The 18,475-nt window shown below is 38.1% G+C and overlaps 1 protein-coding gene across 5 annotated transcripts; it reads left to right on the top strand.

The window, feature by feature from the left end:
- Positions 1 to 7,646: 7,646 nt before the first annotated feature.
- On the top strand, positions 7,647 to 16,628 carry LOC134018335 (sterile alpha motif domain-containing protein 3-like). Of its 5 annotated transcripts, none has more exons than XR_009929924.1 (7): positions 7,647 to 9,176; positions 9,272 to 9,311; positions 9,418 to 11,691; positions 11,818 to 11,957; positions 12,502 to 13,452; positions 13,670 to 14,250; positions 14,693 to 16,628. XR_009929924.1 is itself a non-coding variant. In XM_062458225.1 (7 exons), the coding sequence occupies exons 5-6, from the start codon at positions 12,514 to 12,516 to the stop codon at positions 13,838 to 13,840; spliced, it is 1,110 nt and encodes a 369-aa protein (XP_062314209.1). In that variant the 5' UTR covers positions 7,652 to 7,987; positions 9,154 to 9,176; positions 9,272 to 9,311; positions 11,818 to 11,957; positions 12,502 to 12,513; the 3' UTR covers positions 13,841 to 14,250; positions 14,693 to 16,625. The 5 variants fall into 5 exon arrangements, 4 of the variants coding, with proteins under 4 accessions (XP_062314209.1, XP_062314207.1, XP_062314206.1 ...); XM_062458225.1 differs by lacking the exon at positions 9,418 to 11,691 and having other exon boundaries at positions 7,652 to 7,987; positions 9,154 to 9,176; positions 14,693 to 16,625; XM_062458223.1 differs by having other exon boundaries at positions 7,652 to 7,987; positions 9,154 to 9,176; positions 9,418 to 11,957; positions 14,693 to 16,625.
- Positions 16,629 to 18,475: the final 1,847 nt, after the last annotated feature.

The following is an 18,475-nucleotide window of genomic DNA, read 5'->3' as shown; positions in this document are numbered from 1 at the left end:
TGCCAAGGAAGAATAAGAGATAAAAAGCTCAGAGCCTGCGCTGGCAGCAGTCCAATGAGAATCCCTGTGCAACAAGGACTGAAGGAGCAGAATGTGTTGGTCCTCAGAGCAGTGGAGAGGAAAAGATGTCTGCAGAGTCTCATGCTGGAAGTGTGACACAGGGAGGTCAAAGTGATGAGTCACGTGTGCCACAGGTATCATATGCAGACGTAGTAAAGAGAGGACGTCACAGTGATGATTCATGTACAGCAGGACCTTCTAATGTCAAGCAGGTAAACCTTAGACGTCAAAGTGAAGAGTCATGTGAACCAGAGGTATCTAATGAAAATACTATAAAGAGAGGACAACCCATTAAAGAACCATGTGCAGCAGGACCTTCTAATGCAGACTGTGAAAACCCTGGAGATCAGCCTTCTGAACAATATGTCCGCGCATCCCACAGCCAGGCTTCTATCAAATATGGCAGATCCAGAAATCAGCAGTGCACCTGTAACTTGATATGGAAAAATTCTAGTGGCACTGTGTAAATTTGAATAGTCAAGAGATGGCGGTTACAATAAATTTATTTTGCTTATACAGATCATGATTTAACAAAGTACTTTGTGATCAGTCATAACGAAGGAGGTGCTAGCCACAGGTCGTTCGCCAGAGTGATACAGAACAACCCCAAAACCCTGCCTTATATAAACTTTAGATCAAATGGTTATTCTGAACTCTGTGATTGGTCAGCACTGCTCAGTGACAGTGACTTCATATCAAGTTCCCACGGTTCTTTATTGTGGCCTCTCTCCCCAAACCAGTAGATAGTAAAACCACAGGGGTTCACCAGTCAAATGGTCAACTGTCCTTTGTGTGGGCCACTTCAAACAAGTCTACAGGAAGGGTCAGAGCAGCAGATCACAATAACAATACAGTTGAATCCACATTTGTCTCCAGACCAACTGTCTCTTCCCCCCAGGTGACAGAACTCTCTCAGGTCACCCAGACTTCCCGTCTCCTAGTTATAAAACTGCAAATGGCATCTCTACCAAATGTAGTTGACTCTTAATCAACTTTAGACTTCCGTTAAAACACATTCCTCATATATGAAACACACACATTATAACTGTATTCCAAAATTTCCATGACAATTCCATAAACCCAAACAGTTAATTAAGAAAAATAATTCAAACATTAACATAAGAAATGCTAGTCTCAAGACAAAACCCATTGTACCCCGTACACCACAAAGTCCAGGTTGTCGGAACGGATGCCATCTTCAGTTGGATGTAGGCAAACTTCTGTCAGGCGGTGTAGTCTAGTCGAATCGATTGAAAACAACGATCAAATTGCTCAGGGCAACTTTCAACAACACTGCACTTTGCGCACAGCTCGGAAATTCCTTGGTACTACGCAGAACGCGTATCCAATGCTTCCGTCTCCAGACAAGGTGCACGCAATGGTTAGCGTGTATCCACGTTGCTCTTCCCTCGATCTTAACCGCCGAATTGGTCGTCAGGAGAATCTGGTATGGCCCCGTCCACCTTGGATTCCTCCAGGCGTTTCAGGTCCTTCACCACGATCCAGTCATCTGGTATCAAATCATGCAGCGGTCCAGTCATAGGAATAGTCTCCTTCACCTGCCTGTGAATCTCACACAAAATAGACTCCAAAAAGGTTGCACAGTGATAAACAAGCACATTCTCACAGAGGTCAGTTAAAGGTAACTGACTTCTTGTATCACTTCTCCAAAAATTGAACTCTACAAAATCCATCTATCAATACCCAAATGGTTTCTCTAACCTTAACTGTGAAGCTTATCATGTTTAAATTCCTTTTCTCATAATACTTATCCCACATATGAATAACTGACAAAATGTCTATGCATCCATTACAAATCCTCTTGTATGCTAAAATAACGCATTCTTCTTGATATCACACAAACTGTAGAGGCATGATCTTTCCATGTGTTAACTTAGCAAAATCTCAAGATAAATGTTTTATGCAGACCATACAACCTCCATTTTTTATTCTCATATCCTTCCTTTTTCCAAAACGCATTTTCTTGTGGATTAGTCCAAGTTCGAATCTCCATTCCACCATTCCTTTCTCCATCTGTCCGCTGTATTCTGTAATTCTTATCAAATATACTCAAACAAAACAAAATTCTCACTCTGGGTTAAATACAGTCCAATATTTTCAACTCAGCAATATCATATCAAACCCTCACAATCCTATCACAAATCCAAACTACTGAAACTAAATTCATAAAACCATAAAACCCCCATAGTCACTCTCTGTTTGGATCAGTCAGTCATCAGTCAGTCATAAATACCTAAACGTCATCTCTTCCTCTCTAAGAAGCTTGCGCTTCCCTTAAAGAATCTGTAACAAATGTTGTATCAAGTTCACACAACAATTTTCCTCAAAAGAGTCCTGTAAGCCCAAATTTGTCAAGTTAGGCTCATCCGGACATAGCAACATCATCTCATCACTTCCTGTAAACATATCAACATCAAAAACATATTCTAGTTAGTTCATCAATGCATTCAGGCAATCTAGAAACTGCTCCAGCTAGTATCAGCACTAGCATTTTCCCTGTGGAATAATCATAATTGTTAGAGTGAATTCTACATTTGCATACAGCAAGTTGTTCTATAAGTGAAAATAAGAAACTTCCTGTTTCCATACCTTTCCCAAAATCATATGTAACACCAATGATGTATTTAACTATCAGTAAATATGTTAACTCTTTTCCCTTTTATGAATTAACAAGCTTACACTGAAGCAACCAACCTTTGAACCAATTTGTATAAAATAAAACTATTTTACAAAACAGCCAAATTACGAATAACCTCAACTTTTAGTCTCTTATTATCTTTTCTTCAAAAAACCTTTAGGAACAGTTCAAATGAATACCTTTACATTTTAGATTCCCTTTTAATTTTTTTTATTTAAATTCACCAAATCAAATCTCTCTTTTTCCAAGACATTGTAGAAAACTAGCATCACTACCCTAAACCAGAATTTAATCTGTATGATTCCAAAATAAAACATAGACCATAAAATGTTCTTAATGTAACCATTAACCAAACTTATACCCCATCTATATTTCTATATAGGTTAGATAGGTAGAACTTCATAACTTGCTTTGGCTGCAGTCCAGAACAAGCTACTTAGCACAACCATCACACCACAATTTATCAGACTTAATGAGTCTTCCCAAATTATTTCAAAACCAAATTATCATAACCCTCTTTATGAACCAATACCATAATGATACAACCTCATCACAGCCTAACTGTTTATCCCAAAACATTGTACCATGCCCTTAAGACAAAAGAAAATATAAACTCTCCCTTTTTCTTTTAAACCTTTAAATTCACAATTTAACATAAACCCGTAAAACAAAACCTTATTCTTTAACACCTCAAAAGTTTTATCAAAGCATGTAATGTATACACCTTTGAATATTCCTATATTTACCAGCTATCTCAATTACTCTTTGTTAGTGTATCAACTCAAATAAACAATCGCGCATTTCAAACTCACATCAAACAGCGCGCTCTGGAACAAAGCAAAAAACTCTCAACCTTTTTTCTCTTTTAAACAACACAGATGGTTGGCGTTTACCATTTATTCACTTAATTTTGCTAAAATATAACTTTGCCAATCCAATTAGAACTAATTTATGAACCAGGGTCTAATTTCTGCATTTTTATGGATACCATCACACACCACAGATTTTCCGCTCGTAAATACAAGTTCTGGTCTGAAAGGCTCCTACCTCCCTGTTTGGCTAGGATTTAGAACAAATGTTAAATCATACATTTGTAAACCACCAAACTTCGAATTCATCTAAACGGACACATCTTTCACCATTAATACTCACATAAGTATGCAGAATTACACCCTCTGGGATCACCTTTGTAAAACTCATCGTAACGGGACTTTTTTTTGTAGCCCCCACCTTTCCTCGGAATTTTTGAAACTCATTTAAAATGTCCTCAAACAAACAAAAACCTTGTTAGCAAATGTCTCAAAATACTCATCACGTAACATATTTCAAAAGTAACCAAATTAATATGTAAATTCGCTTCAAATTTATCTATTTCTCTAAATTTTCGTCTTAGTCAATTTCTCAATTTCCATCTGCGCATGCGTCATGCGGTTACTCATCCTGGATCTCAAATATCAAGCTGCAATTCCTTTACTAGCCTGTACCCGCCTGTCGGTGTGTTAGTTTGTTGGCCAATGTCGTTGCCATAGTTGCAAATTCAACTTCCTGGACTCTCCTTTGTCTCAGGACAGAACAAAATGCACTTCCTCCACGTTTTCACCATTAGCCATTAACCAACAGTCACAGCCTAGATTTTCTTTACAATTACAACCTTTACAATTCTATCAACCATTAGTACTATTTTATTTTCAACATAAAAATTTGGCTCCGAAATCTACATATGCACCTAATATCACTCGCCAGAGAATGACAGTTTACCCATGTATTAGCATTCTGGTTGGACAAAGCTTCAACTTCAAGTCCATTTAAATAGGTAAATATGAATACCACCAAACCCAACACATTTCAACAAATCATCTCAGCAGCAATAAACACACATATGTAGTACCTTTGCCCTTGACAACAATCGCAATTCAGTCTCTCTAACTAGTTCCCCTTGTATACACTTAAGTCCCTCGGACTGGCTCAATCTTTCTAATCACTTATTCAACAACGAATCAAGCTCATAATATAGAAAATCGGTCTGTACATAATTTCCAAATCAAGAGTATGGCAACTCACAATATTTTCTTAAGTTCGACAAAGAAACAGAAACACACATCTGTTTTCGCAACCAATATACTTCACAATTCAACGTCAAATTCTCTATAAAATGAGTGATTTTTTTATTTTTTATTTTTTGCACTCATGTGTGGGCACTGCACGCAGAATGAGCTTCACTGAAAGAATCAACTTCCGCTAGGCTCAAGCGCATGCGCCTCTTTTCAAGTGGAGAATTCAGTCAAAGAATTAACATTAGCATTTTCAAAACAGAATGTCTCCGTCTTCAAAAACAAATGCCTTCTGGCGGTAATCAGACCGATGTAAAGTCTAACATCAAATATATAACGGTTAACACAGAGTTGTAAATCAATATAACAAGTCAATCGTCTCTCCTCTACCAACAGTGTCATAACCGATAAACATAGTACGCCACCATTTCGGAACTCAACTTCCGGTCACGAACCCCTCTGATTTGAGAGTTTGCTCACAATTTCCAAAAAAACTTTCAACAAAGATGACACATCTCCGGACATTCACGTACATTTTGCTCAAATTCCCACAATTAAAGCACGCATTTTGGATTGACCTAGCAATTCGTGTTGGCCTACATGTTTTTTCAACAGCATGTCAACACGCTCTGCATCAGCTTTGACCATAGCCCACAACACGCTTATTCCAAACACAACAGGGACTCAAACCCTTTGTTCCGGAGAGGACTTTAACCTTTCCTTAATGGCAATTGCAAGTGAAGGCACAAGCTTCAATCTTTGCGGGAATCCAAAGCAAATCTATAATGTCAGAAGATATCTGACCTATCTCCATCCAATCAGAAAAAGCTCTCCAATCAGGCTAAAATCTATTCTTTTCTCCACCTAAAAAAAATTGTGTATCTATTTCTCTCCACGAACCCATTTCGCAATACAATAAGGTCCTTAAAACAAAACGACTCCACACTCGAAAATCCACATTTATCAATCCATATTTGCATTTGCAATAAACTATCGTTACCATACTTTTGCTTCATGTAATCGATGTTTGGACAGGTCAATTCTGTCTCCAGACCATTCATTTTTAGAATTACAATCCATAAACGATAACCAACGACGGAAAATAAAGACACAATTACCCCTTTTCTTTTCTAAAAACAATTAAATTCCGACTTCACAACTTTCAATGAAAATAACTGCACAATCATAAATTACAAATATTCAAACCGAAAAATAATTAAAGTTATGAAAAATAATTAAAATTTTGATTTTTGTAATTTGTATATAGGTTGAATAATAGACACCATTAGTTACTCATACTTCTTTTAACCTCAAAAAACATAACTTGCAATTAAAACAAAAAATGAACACGCGCGCGTTACTAACTTTGAAATTTCATAATTCAGGCCTTTCTTCACTTTTTTTCTTTTCTTTGTTCTCCACCTTCAGGGACTCAAACCCTTTGTAAACACTCTCACTCACACAGCTGACTAGTATACTTTTCTCTCGGGACTTAGAATCACGTTTTGGCCGTAAATAAATAAGAACTGTTATGACCACCAAAGCCAATACAATTTCTCAAACTATCACTAACCCAACATATTCTAATCCTAGGGTCTCAAAAGACACATAACATGATATAACACGTGAATTTATCACCCTTTTGTGCGCTCGTCAGCACACTTTCCCTGCATGCTTTTTTACGACTTTCACGTAAAGGATAAGTTCTCCGGCCTTATCCGATTAATTTGTACGACTTCCACGTACAGGACAAAGCTCTTCTCCAGTCTCCGCCCTATTACTAACTAAACCGAATTATTGACCATAGTCTAAACAACACACATTTAGACAACTCAAATTACACAGAAGCCACAAAAGAATATTTACCGGTTCTTTCAGGATCCCGCGTCAGTCAAAGCGCAACCAGTCAAGCACCCCCTCGAATCGGCCCCGCTTTCTCTGAAAATTTTGGATAGAGGTAAAGGCGGCAATGCCGGATTGATCAGATCACCTTTTCTAAGGGAGTCCTTGTCCGTGATACGCAGAGCAGGCGAGGATCCCCGTACTGGCCACCAAGTGATATGGAAAAATTCTAGTGGCACTGTGTAGATTTGAATAGTCAAGAGATGGCGGTTACAATAAATTTATTTTGCTTATACAGATCATGATTTAACAAAGTACTTTGTGATCAGTCATAACGAAGGAGGTGCTAGCCACAGGTCGTTCGCCAGAGTGATACAGAACAACCCCAAAACCCTGCCTTATATAAACTTTAGATCAAATGGTTATTCTGAACTCTGTGATTGGTCAGCACTGCTCAGTGACAGTGACTTCATATCAAGTTCCCACGGTTCTTTATTGTGGCCTCTCTCCCCAAACCAGTAGATAGTAAAACCACAGGGGTTCACCAGTCAAATGGTCAACTGTCCTTTGTGTGGGCCACTTCAAACAAGTCTACAGGAAGGGTCAGAGCAGCAGATCACAATAACAATACAGTTGAATCCACATTTGTCTCCAGACCAACTGTCTCTTCCCCCCAGGTGACAGAACTCTCTCAGGTCACCCAGACTTCCCGTCTCCTAGTTATAAAACTGCAAATGGCATCTCTACCAAATGTAGTTGACTCTTAATCAACTTTAGACTTCCGTTAAAACACATTCCTCATATATGAAACACACACATTATAACTGTATTCCAAAATTTCCATGACAAACTCACTGACTTTTCTTGCATTCCTTCATGAGAATGAAAACATCACAAGAGCAGACCTGAACCATGTTTTGGATAAAGGTAACACGATGTATAAAGAGACCAGGAAACAAGTCACTAATCATATCTATCTGACCACCGATGAGCTCACTGATGAAGTTCCTGCACGCATACACTGTAAACCCGGATTTCGCTTTTTTGTTATCTTAACAAATGTTTTCTTGTCAATATGACATGGGTGTGTGTAGAAAGTTGATATAACTTCAAATAAGCAATTAACAGCGCCTCAACTACATGGAAGTTAACCAAATTGAAAATCAATGTTATGTTAGCTAGAAAGACCTAGTTGAGTTAAAAAACCAGGCTAAAATTGGTCGTTTATGCGTCATCACGTTGTACGCTGAGAGTCACGTGGTACGACTTGCGTGCCTGCGTGACTTTGAATCCACCGGGAACGGGAAGGCACTGCCGCCATCTTTCTGCGCAGTGAAAAGGAGATACCGGAGCGGACTCTTTTACTCGACAGAAGGTGAGTGCAAATTCTTATAAACATACATGTAATACTTCTGAAACATTTAATGTGTTTGGTATTGCGTGATACTCGTTAATTGTAAACTTAACTGAAAAAAATGCAAGCTTTACACTGAGCAGAGTTTTTCTTAACCACTTAGCTTACTAGCTAGCCTACTTAAACATATATGTTCGACAGCACAGTAAATATCGAGTGTAATGACATTAATTTACATCGAAAGTTGTACTTTTCATTGTCACTGGTGGCAGAAAACGAATTAAAAAATTTCAACAGGTAGCGTTTTACACGAGGCGGTAGCGTTTTACACGAGGCGGCACCGTTAAACTGGCTGCCGGAATGTGGCCTACACACAGCGCCCTCGTGTTAGTTCAAACACCAGAAACAACGTCTCCGCTCCAGTCTGCGATGCCAGAGCTGATTTTAATCATGAGTTAGTAACAACCGCATCATATTTTAATTTTTAAAATAGTCAATTTCCTAGTGCCATTTGTGAACTAAACGAGAGCTTTTCCTTGCTACCTGTTTGAATGAATAGGCTATGCAATAACCTTAATCACGTGTTTTTATTAATCCAATTTTCATGGGGTTTTAATCTTGCGGTCACAGTAAAAGTACGGCAGACTTGGCGTCTGTTTTTTATTTTTTATTATTTAATTTAAACCACTGCTGGACGGCCATAGTCTGCTGTGAACGTCACGGGCACATCTACAAACAGGGCTGCTGATATTGGCTGCTGTTCAGGCTTCTGTGGTGTTGTATTTATTCTTGGCTGGCCGCGGACCTGTGCGCGCGCGCACACGCATGACAAGGTTGAATTGGACCATAACGTTATTCAGCGGTCTTCAATAGCTCCCAATAGATTTAAAGTATTGTAAATGGAACTTTGCCGTTTACAAGACCGGTGCACGTGTCATGCTTTAAGATGCCCCTTTGAATAGAAATGAGAAAGTGCTATATTTGTTATGAATTGCCCTGGCATTTTAAGAATCATTAACAAATAAATAAATACAAATAAATAAATATCAGCTTAACTGTCTTTTACACTGAACTTTTAGACTTATTATAGAGATATGTGTACTGTTGTATGTAAATAGGAAATGGTTATTTAACTACCAAGTCACATATCTGTCCTAATTCTCCTTTTTTCTCCCTTCTGTTTCCAGTTTTACATGCTGAAAATGCAAATGTAGGTTTTTTATTTTGTAAATTTCTTTGAGAAATATATAAAATGCTTATTAAAGTCAAATATCTTTCCTAATTATCTTTTCTTTCTTTTTCCAGGTCTACATGTTTTGAATGCAAACGGAAATGCGGTGGATTTGTAAGTATTGTACCTACTTCTCAGAAAATCGTAGAAGAATAATTGAACATTATAGAGCTGTCCATGGACATTTTGGAAGAAACTGTCCATTGCCCTGTATCTACAGTGACTGTCATCTAGTTTTCCGATCACAACAATCTCTGAAAAACCACTTGAGACAACATGGAGTTTCACAGCATGGACCTATTGGACATTTAAACTTTAAAATTAACTGTCAGTTATGCAATTTCAATGATCCAGTGACTATAAAACAGTATTTCTCTCATCTTGGGAAACATCTTAAAAGCAAAGAGACTGTTACCTGCCCCTTAAATCATTGTTCTTTCAAATCAAGTGTTTACTCTACCTTTACTTCACACAAAAGTCGTTTTCATAACAATGTCACACTGCAAGACTTGAAATCTGAGCTTGTTATTCAAACAAATGTAAATGAGGAGCACCTGGTTGATCAAGTGCAGTCAGATATCAGTGACGCTGAATTTTCTGGGGGTGAGAATATAACCGAGCAGGAGGTTAACACTGATACAGTTCAGGCAAGACTTGCATCTTTATTTCTGCGATTGCAAGCAGTTTTGCATGTCTCAAAGACAGCGGTTCAGCAAATAGTTACAGAATTGAGGGATATTGGTGTTTTAGTTGGTGAGCTAAACAAAAACACTCTTGATAAAGCATTGAGGCAGCATGGTTGTACCATTGATGAAAACACTTTAAATATAGTTAAAGATACTTTGTGCCAGGCTAATCATTTTAGCTGTCTTTCTGAAGGTGGGTCTTTGGGAACTGACAAAAGAAGGTTATCATTTTTCAAAGAAAACTTCAGTGTTATTAACCCAGTTGAATTCGTTTTAGATTTGTCATCAAAACGAACATTTGTTTATGTGTCAATCTTGGGTGTTCTTCAAGTATTGTTAAATAGGGGTGATGTACTTGACAGAGTTTTAGAAGAAAGCCAAAAATCACAATCTGGCCATTATACATCATTTTCTGATGCATCATACTGTAAAGAAAATCCACTTATTTCTGGTGAAGATCTGAGTATTTCTCTGGCCTTGTATATTGATGATTTCGAAGTCTGTAATCCTTTAGGGACATCAAGAAAAAAACATAAATTGTGTGCCATCTATTGGATAATTGCTAATTTACCTGTAAGAGACAGATCATCATTATCTACTATATATCTGGCTGCCCTATGCAAAAGTCAAGATGTTAAAACATTTGGTTACAGTCCAATTGTTCAACCATTACTAAGAGACCTAAAATTGCTTGAAAATCAAGGAATTTACATCAACAGATTGGGAACTAGTGTCAGAGGCACAGTACTATACATTTCATCAGATAATTTGGGGGCACATTCTTTTGCTGGCTTTCAAGAATCATTTAATGTGGACAAGTTTTGCAGATTTTGCCTTGCAAGTCGTAAAGATATTCAAACTTGTTCTGTAAGAAGTGGTGCATTTGTATTGAGAACAAGAGAGTCGCATAACCTAGACCTCTCTGAGCTTAAAGAAAATGTGACTTTGAAAAGTGTGAATGGGGTAAAAAGGGACTGTGTTCTAAATGAGCTACAGTACTTTCATTGCATCACAGGGTTTCCACCTGACTTTTTGCACGACCTGTTGGAAGGCATTGTACCCTTTGAGCTGTGTTTGTGTTTGAAAAAATTAATTGATAAGAAATATTTCACTGTAGATAATTTAAATACTGCCATACAGCACTTTCCTTATAAGTTCTCAGACAAAACCAATTGCCCTCAGAAAATTCCAGTAAATTTTCATTTGGTTGGAACAATAGGAGGGAATGGCCATGAGAATTGGACTCTGTTAAGGTTGTTGCCATTAATTATTGGTGATGTTGTTCCTGAAAATGATAACGCTTGGTCTGTGATTCTCGAACTGAAAGACATTGTTGAAATCTTGGTATCGTCCACTTTCACAGAAGAAAGCCTCTCTTACTTGGAAGCAAAGATCTTTGAACATAGGACACTTTTAATAGAAGTGTTTCCTGATGTAAAACTCAAACCCAAACATCATTTCCTTGAACATTATCCCTGTCTAATTCGATGCTTTGGACCTGTGGTTGACTTCTGGACATTTCGCTTTGAAGCTAAACATAGCTTTTTCAAGAAAGCGGTCCGTGATCTAAATAACTTCAAGAACATTGTTTTATCCTTGGCCAACAGACACCAACTTATGTTGTCATACTTTTTTGACATGCCGTGCCTGTTCAAGCCAGCAGTGGAAGTAGAAAGAGCAACATACAGTTCCCTTGAAAATCTGTCAACCTCAGTCAGACAAGCTATTCAGCACAAATTCAGTCATCTGACCAGTGCATCACTTGCAACAACAGCCTTTATACATGGGACAAAATATGTAAAGGGAATGTACGTATCATTTGGAAGCACAAGCGGACTTCCTGATTTCTGTCAAATTCTGTACATTGTGGTAGTGGACAACAAGGCATTCTTTATTCTTCAACCTTTCTCTGCCTGGTACCTGGACCACTTCAGATGTTTTGAAGTTTGCAGCGCTGATGATCTCCAACTGGTTGTGGTCGAACCTGCAGAGCTGAACCACTACGCCCCTCTGTCAGCCTACACCGTGCAAGGAAGACACCTGATTTCTCCGAAGGCATCCCTACTGCACTGAGGTGATAATTTTGCTGATTGTCATGTGAATCCTTGTAATTGTACACTAACCCTGACCCTTGTTGTTGTTTTGTCAGTGAATATCTACTCATGATCTACTACATGTCAGTACTTTGTGAGCAATAGTAAAATCCAATGGTAATACACAGCCTAGGTTCTGTAAACTGTAATGTAAACAAAGGGGCCACCATAGCTAGCAACATGCCACTTTATAGAGCCTAGGCTTTGTATTCCCACTGCATTTTTTTGCAGCACAGAGTACGGACAGGTAGCAGATCGTGAGGAGAAATTCACTGATTATGATAAGCATTCTCCCCCGAATCGCTGACTCTACCTTAAGCTTTACTGCCAAAATATACAAAATTTGAAAACCAATTTTCAGGTATTTCATAGGGTTTAATTAAGGCATTCAATTTATAGTCTGGCAGAACACAAATTTAACATTTTATTTCACCTTGAAGTTACTCGTATGATATCCATAGGCCAATTTATGATATTTGATCATGACACAACCATTTTTGTAACATAATTTCTATTTTTTATTAGTTGGGATTCACCATGTTGCTGCGCGTCATCCTTAGCCAAGACGACATCCGGAGGATAACAATTGACAGCATGCCAGAGACTGTTGATGGCCTTCACTTGATGCTGAAGAACAAGCTTGGATTGGAAGGTGACTTGGTGGTGCAGTTCCAAGATCCAGAGTTCGATAATGAGCTTTGCAACTTGAGTAGCATGTCAGAGCTGCCTAAGGACAAAGTGACTTTGAAAGTATACAGCAAGAATCTTGAATCCTATCATACAGACTCAACCTTAGACACGGCAAGCCTATCCACATCCGCTGAGGGAAGCCCCTCTGCCAGTCATACCCGTCAGCTGCCACAGCCATTTGACATCCCTACTTTTTCGTATGATGTGGAACTTAAGTTGAAGAAAGGAAATGAAGCCTTCCATGAAGATGGAACCCTTCTTGATGTGTCCAAAGACACAAAATCAGACATTTTGGATAAAATAGCAGAAGCCATCTATGTCCACAACGCATACCCAACACGTGAAGATTATGACTTGGTGTCACAAGCTCTCGTCGACAAACATCCCTGTCTGAGGGAACCAGGATCTGTCAGCGGTTGGTACTGTTGGAAATTTAGCTTGAAGTTCAAAATGGGAAACTTCAGACAGAAGCTACGATTGGCTGGATGCCCAGAGCTCAACATCAACTCGCGCTCTTCAGGTACACCTGGGAAAGGAAAACTTAAGAGGGCCAGAAAATCTGAAGTCAATTTCCTGCCAGACATCCCAGAGGGAAAAACACAACGTTCCCTCGAAGAGGAAAGAACCGAGATGGTCACCGAAATGAAGAAAAGGAAAATTGATTGGCAGAAAATAAAAGGATTGATGACCAGCACTTTTTCTTTACGGAGAAAAACAATTGTGGAGGATGAGCCACCTGTGGCGGATGTCAGAGAAAGATGGCCGGCACTGTTCTCTGAACGTCAGGTAAAAGTATTTTTCTATTTCAGATGCGGTTAGGTGGATCAGATTTGAAATTGCTTAAGATTTGCTAAATAATTTATTTAAGAATGGTTAATATCAGTCATGAATAATTTGGTATAAAGAATGCATTGATTAAAAAAATAATAATTCTGCAACAACAGTAAAGTAATTGAGTTTACAGCCAACCGCTTGTGTTCCTTTGCTTTTTTCTGCCTACCAGATTGAAGCAGAGTTTGCTCGCCTTACGTCTGTTGACCTGAAAGACTCCCTCTTCGCTGGCCTTGACAAGTATCTACTGAGGTTCCTTGGGGTGTACAGGGCCAGGATGGGTCTGGTGGAGCTGAACAGCCTTTTGAGGACTCTGGACATTGATGTCCGTTGGTTGATATAAGTCTGTTCACACAAAGCCAATTAAATCTACCTAATCCATTTTTCTTATCTATCTAGTCCATAACCTTCCCATGTGTTACAGATCATAGAGCAATAGTTTCAAAACCTCTTGTAGACTCACATTTTGAGCTAGAACTTTTGGCATACTTCTATAATGAAAAGTTATTTATTTAATTTTAGTCCAATAGCCATCTTTTCCGAACATATTGACTATTTCTGAACTGAAACAAGTATGAAGACTTAAGTAGAATATATAACATCACTTAGAATTATATTCTGATTTCTGGTCTAATACATCCCATCTGTATGTTTATTATTTTTACAGGTTCCAACCAAAGGCAAAGGGCAGTTGTTTTGATGGGGCTCCCCCACTACTTAAAAGATGGGTCCACACTGTACAAGAAAGTACAGGTATGTTTTTCAATAATAACTTACCGGACCACACCAGATAAACCAGCACCACACATTCTAGAGCGGCAGAAGTGATCATTGAGAGGGATTATTAGTGTGACTATCATCGACTATTTATCGTAAATGTTGCATACTCTGACTTTAATCTGTTTAAAAATGTCCCACATGATTTTATTTGTAATACTTCTCCCAATTCATATTACAATTAAAGAAAAGTTCCAATATATCTTGTCACAAGTGTTTGAACCATACTTAATGGATCACAAAATAAGTTAGCTATCTCATTTTTGGGGAATTTATTTAAATTGAATTGGCCAATATGGCAGAATTGTGCACTCCCTAATATTGGTATCTGTTACTGCTGTTGTTATGAAACCTGAAATTCCCCATGGGTATCAGTAAAGGTTTAAAATTTTTTAACATATTTGTCCACTTTGTGTAGGTCACAGATGCAGAGGAGGACTGGACAAAGGGAATGGCAGTCGGCATCCTCATGGTGGCACAGATTGATGAGCTGGTCCGTTTCGCAGTGGTCCTCGAGGAAGAGATCATCTTTCCAAGCCTAAGTGATTTCCCAACTGCTGTGGCACTGCTGATGGGTCTGCTCTTTGCCCTTAACATCGACTACCCCAGGGGCCTTAGGTACACTTTTGAAGTTATTCAGAAGGTGCTTATGGACATTGGTGGAGGGCAATGCTCTGCCTTGGTTCATGGCTTAAAAAACCGACTCTTGAGGAAGAAAATGTAAGCTTAAAAAGCACAGTTTACGCAAAAGTGAACATTGTTGAGTGTTAAATGGACTCATTTAAGGTTAGGTGTTTGCGATCTGAACAAAGCAAGGTTCTGCATTGGTTCATGGTGTAAGAAATTAAGTTGTTGAAACCGTGCATGTTTAAGAGTTCAAGCAGAGTTTACTGTGTTTTGGTAACAACCAAATGTCACCATCTTCATGGGTTTGTGGAATGAAAATAGGTGATTGTATTAACATGTAAGATCTACTGAATATAATCTGAATGCCAACCAAATGTGGACATGGTATGAGAAATTGACTCTTAATTGAAAACCATGCAAGTTACAGCACCAACTTCATTCTAGTTAACTAAATAAAGACCTGGATGGGCATTATATTTTGACACTTTATCAGTGTAAAGTGAATGGCCGCTGTAGAAGATTTAGACACTGTCTAGATGTGGGGGACAGCAATACAGACAATTCTGGGTTGTTTACTTACTGATCATTTTTTATGCACTTTTTGTAAATCCACATAGTTGCATGGCAACAAATTATTCTTTTTTCAAGTTGACACCACCTATATATAATGTGTATTTTTGGTTGTCATTTACAACTTGAAATGCATATTTTCAGACTAGTTTTCCCCCTGCATCCCTTTTTTTATGTTTTGTTGCACTATTTGTAAAAGCAAATTGTTGAATGCCAACTAATGTTATCACAATACAAATCTGTAGGAGAAATTTGGGGGAGGAAATAATTTTAGGATTGATACCTAAATTAAATTCATTAAAATAACAAGTATTTTGCGAATATGTGTGCATAGTATAATTGGTAACAAAATAATATATGCAGAAAAGGGCTGTAAAAATCCTCAACAGTACAGATTTGTTATTTTGATGACGTGTCGGTACAGTTGTAACTTGTTACTGTTTTGTTTTTTTTTTATACGTGAAGATTTCATCTTCAGTAAAAAAAAAGAAAAAGGTAGGCCTACAATAAAACTGTTGGTCTGTGACTGCCAAAATCTCTGGTGTAAAGGCTCGTCATTTACTCTTTTGAAATAAAATCCTTAGACGTAATTAAATGTGATGTATGCAGATAATATGTATTGAGCAATGTTTTTACAGGTTAAAAAGAGAAATATTATCCACTTAGAAATGTAAGTAGATCTTAATAAGAGTATTTAAGATATTGGTAAGTGCCAATAACTATTACATCAGTTAAATTAACTTGTAAATTTATGTAAACTTGATTGAGGTTTATATTCAATAAGTTCATAAATGTAAGTACAACTCACTAGTATTGCAGTTAAATCAACTTTTAAATTTATGTCATCTTGATTGGGGTTTGTCTTCAATCAGTTCATAAATGTAAGTACATCTCACTAGTTTTGTAGTTACATCAACAAGAAAATGTATGTTACTTATACTGCTATTTAAGTTTAATCAACTAATACATTTAAGTAGTTTTGACTCAAGATGAAGTTATGTCAACTAAAGGTTTCAAGTAATATGGACTGAAGATGGAGTTGAGTCAACTAGAAATATCTATTTAAGTTAACTTATTGTCTTAGTTGTCTTGACATAAAATTTCAAGGCAGCATGGACACTTGAATTTTTAAGTTGAAACAACAAGTTCGGGTTTACAGTGTATCTACACACTATGCCAACATGACTCAGCTTTCAAGGTACGGCACATTAGGAGAACCTTTACCTGGAGCTGTGGATAGCTTTCTGGACCTGGAGTCAGGACTCAGCTGCTTGTGATGTGAAGTACGCTCTGCTGTTGATAAGACTCTTGTGCATCGCAGTGTTCAGAACCAAGTCAGGCAGATATGGTTTCTTTGACCCACATTCCAGAACAGCCAGAGGTTTGCCACTACCAGCCGGTTCACACACACCAGGTACTGCTGTCATGATGACATTCTCACGTCTCAGTGACATGATTGACAGGCTCAAGAAGTCCCACAGAATGATGGACACAGAGTCCTCCTGTACCTATGAGTTGAAGCCTGTGGAATTCTACAATGTGAACACAGTCAACCTGAACGATGGTCTCCCAAACACAGACTGCAGACCTACAGCTGTCCCTGTGGATGAATCAAACTCGCTGATCAGACCAGTTCACCTGAAATGACTCCTCACATTCCAGCTGTAAAACAACCAGAGGTCTTCATAACAACATCCTCACATGATGCTCCTCACAATGAATCAGAATCAACTACTCAAGTGATAGACCCTTTTCTCAGTGATCCCTCTGACAACATATTGACAGCAGAGTCCAGTGACATCATCTTTACACCATCGGTGAGACAACAAGAGGTCATATTCCCTGATACCCCCAATGAACCAGAACTGTCAAGTCAATCCACTTTCCTTCCATCACATGATGCTTCTATCAATGAACCAAATATTTCTTTTTCAGTAGAAAATACTGATGCCAGTGATCTATCTGATGTTCTATTAAAGGTAATCTCATGTAAACTGACAAAGTGTAGTAAAAACGAAAGGAGAAAAACGAAGAGAAGACTGATGATGTCAGAGAAAACTCAACAAAGTAAAGAGATTCAGAAAAGGAAAGAAAGGGAAAAGTATGCTTCAGATAAAGTATATAAAGCCAAAAAAAATCTCATGCAAGAAGGCAGAATATCAGAACAATCCTGAATTCAGACTAAATAAAATAAATTACACAAGAGACAATGTTAACTTACAGCAAAAACGGATAGAGTACATTTCCTCCCTGTACAGAGAAAATGCTGAATTTAGAGAGAGAAAAAAACTAATCTTGGTCTCTCGTTACAGGAACAATGCTGAATTTAGAGAGAAACACAAACAAATCTTGCTCTCTCGTTACAGAAACAATGCTGAATTCAGAGAGAAACACAAACAAATCTTGCTCTCTCGTTACAGAAACAATACTGAATTTAGAGAGAGAGAAAAAAGCACTTCACGGACCGCTACAGAGACAATGCTGAGTTTAGAAAGGAAAAAAAACAGAGTATGCAGAACATGAGATGTGCCATGAAAATAAAAAGGAAATACAGAGGGATAAATAGACAAACAGAAGAAAGTGACAACAGTTTGATCAAAGAGGCCATATCTGTTTTCAGATCTCAAATAAAAGCCGGCCCCACTTATGTGTGCACCGTCTGTCATAAAGCATCATTTCCAAACCAAGTGAAAACTTGTAAAAGGTTAAACTATGTAAAAAATCCACACATGGTTGCAGCATGCCTGACAGGAAAGTACGTCCATGTTTGTGATAATGAGTGCAGAGATTAACAGCAGTGCAATGTGCCTGATGAGAGAAAGGAAGAGTAGATCTGTCACACTTGCCATAATCATCTTAAAGATGGAGTCATGCCAACACTCGCTGTAGCCAACAACTTGGAGCTCGCTGACATTCCACCTGAACTGTGTGACCTCAATATATTGGAGAGACATCTCATAGCCAAGTGCATAGCGTTTGCAAAGATCATTCCTCTTCCCAAAGG

Source organism: Osmerus eperlanus, chromosome 4, assembly GCF_963692335.1.
Source record: "Osmerus eperlanus chromosome 4, fOsmEpe2.1, whole genome shotgun sequence".
NCBI classification, from domain to species: Eukaryota; Metazoa; Chordata; class Actinopteri; order Osmeriformes; family Osmeridae; genus Osmerus; species Osmerus eperlanus.
Note: the sequence above shows the minus strand (reverse complement) of the source record. Positions and strands in the feature narration are given on the sequence as shown.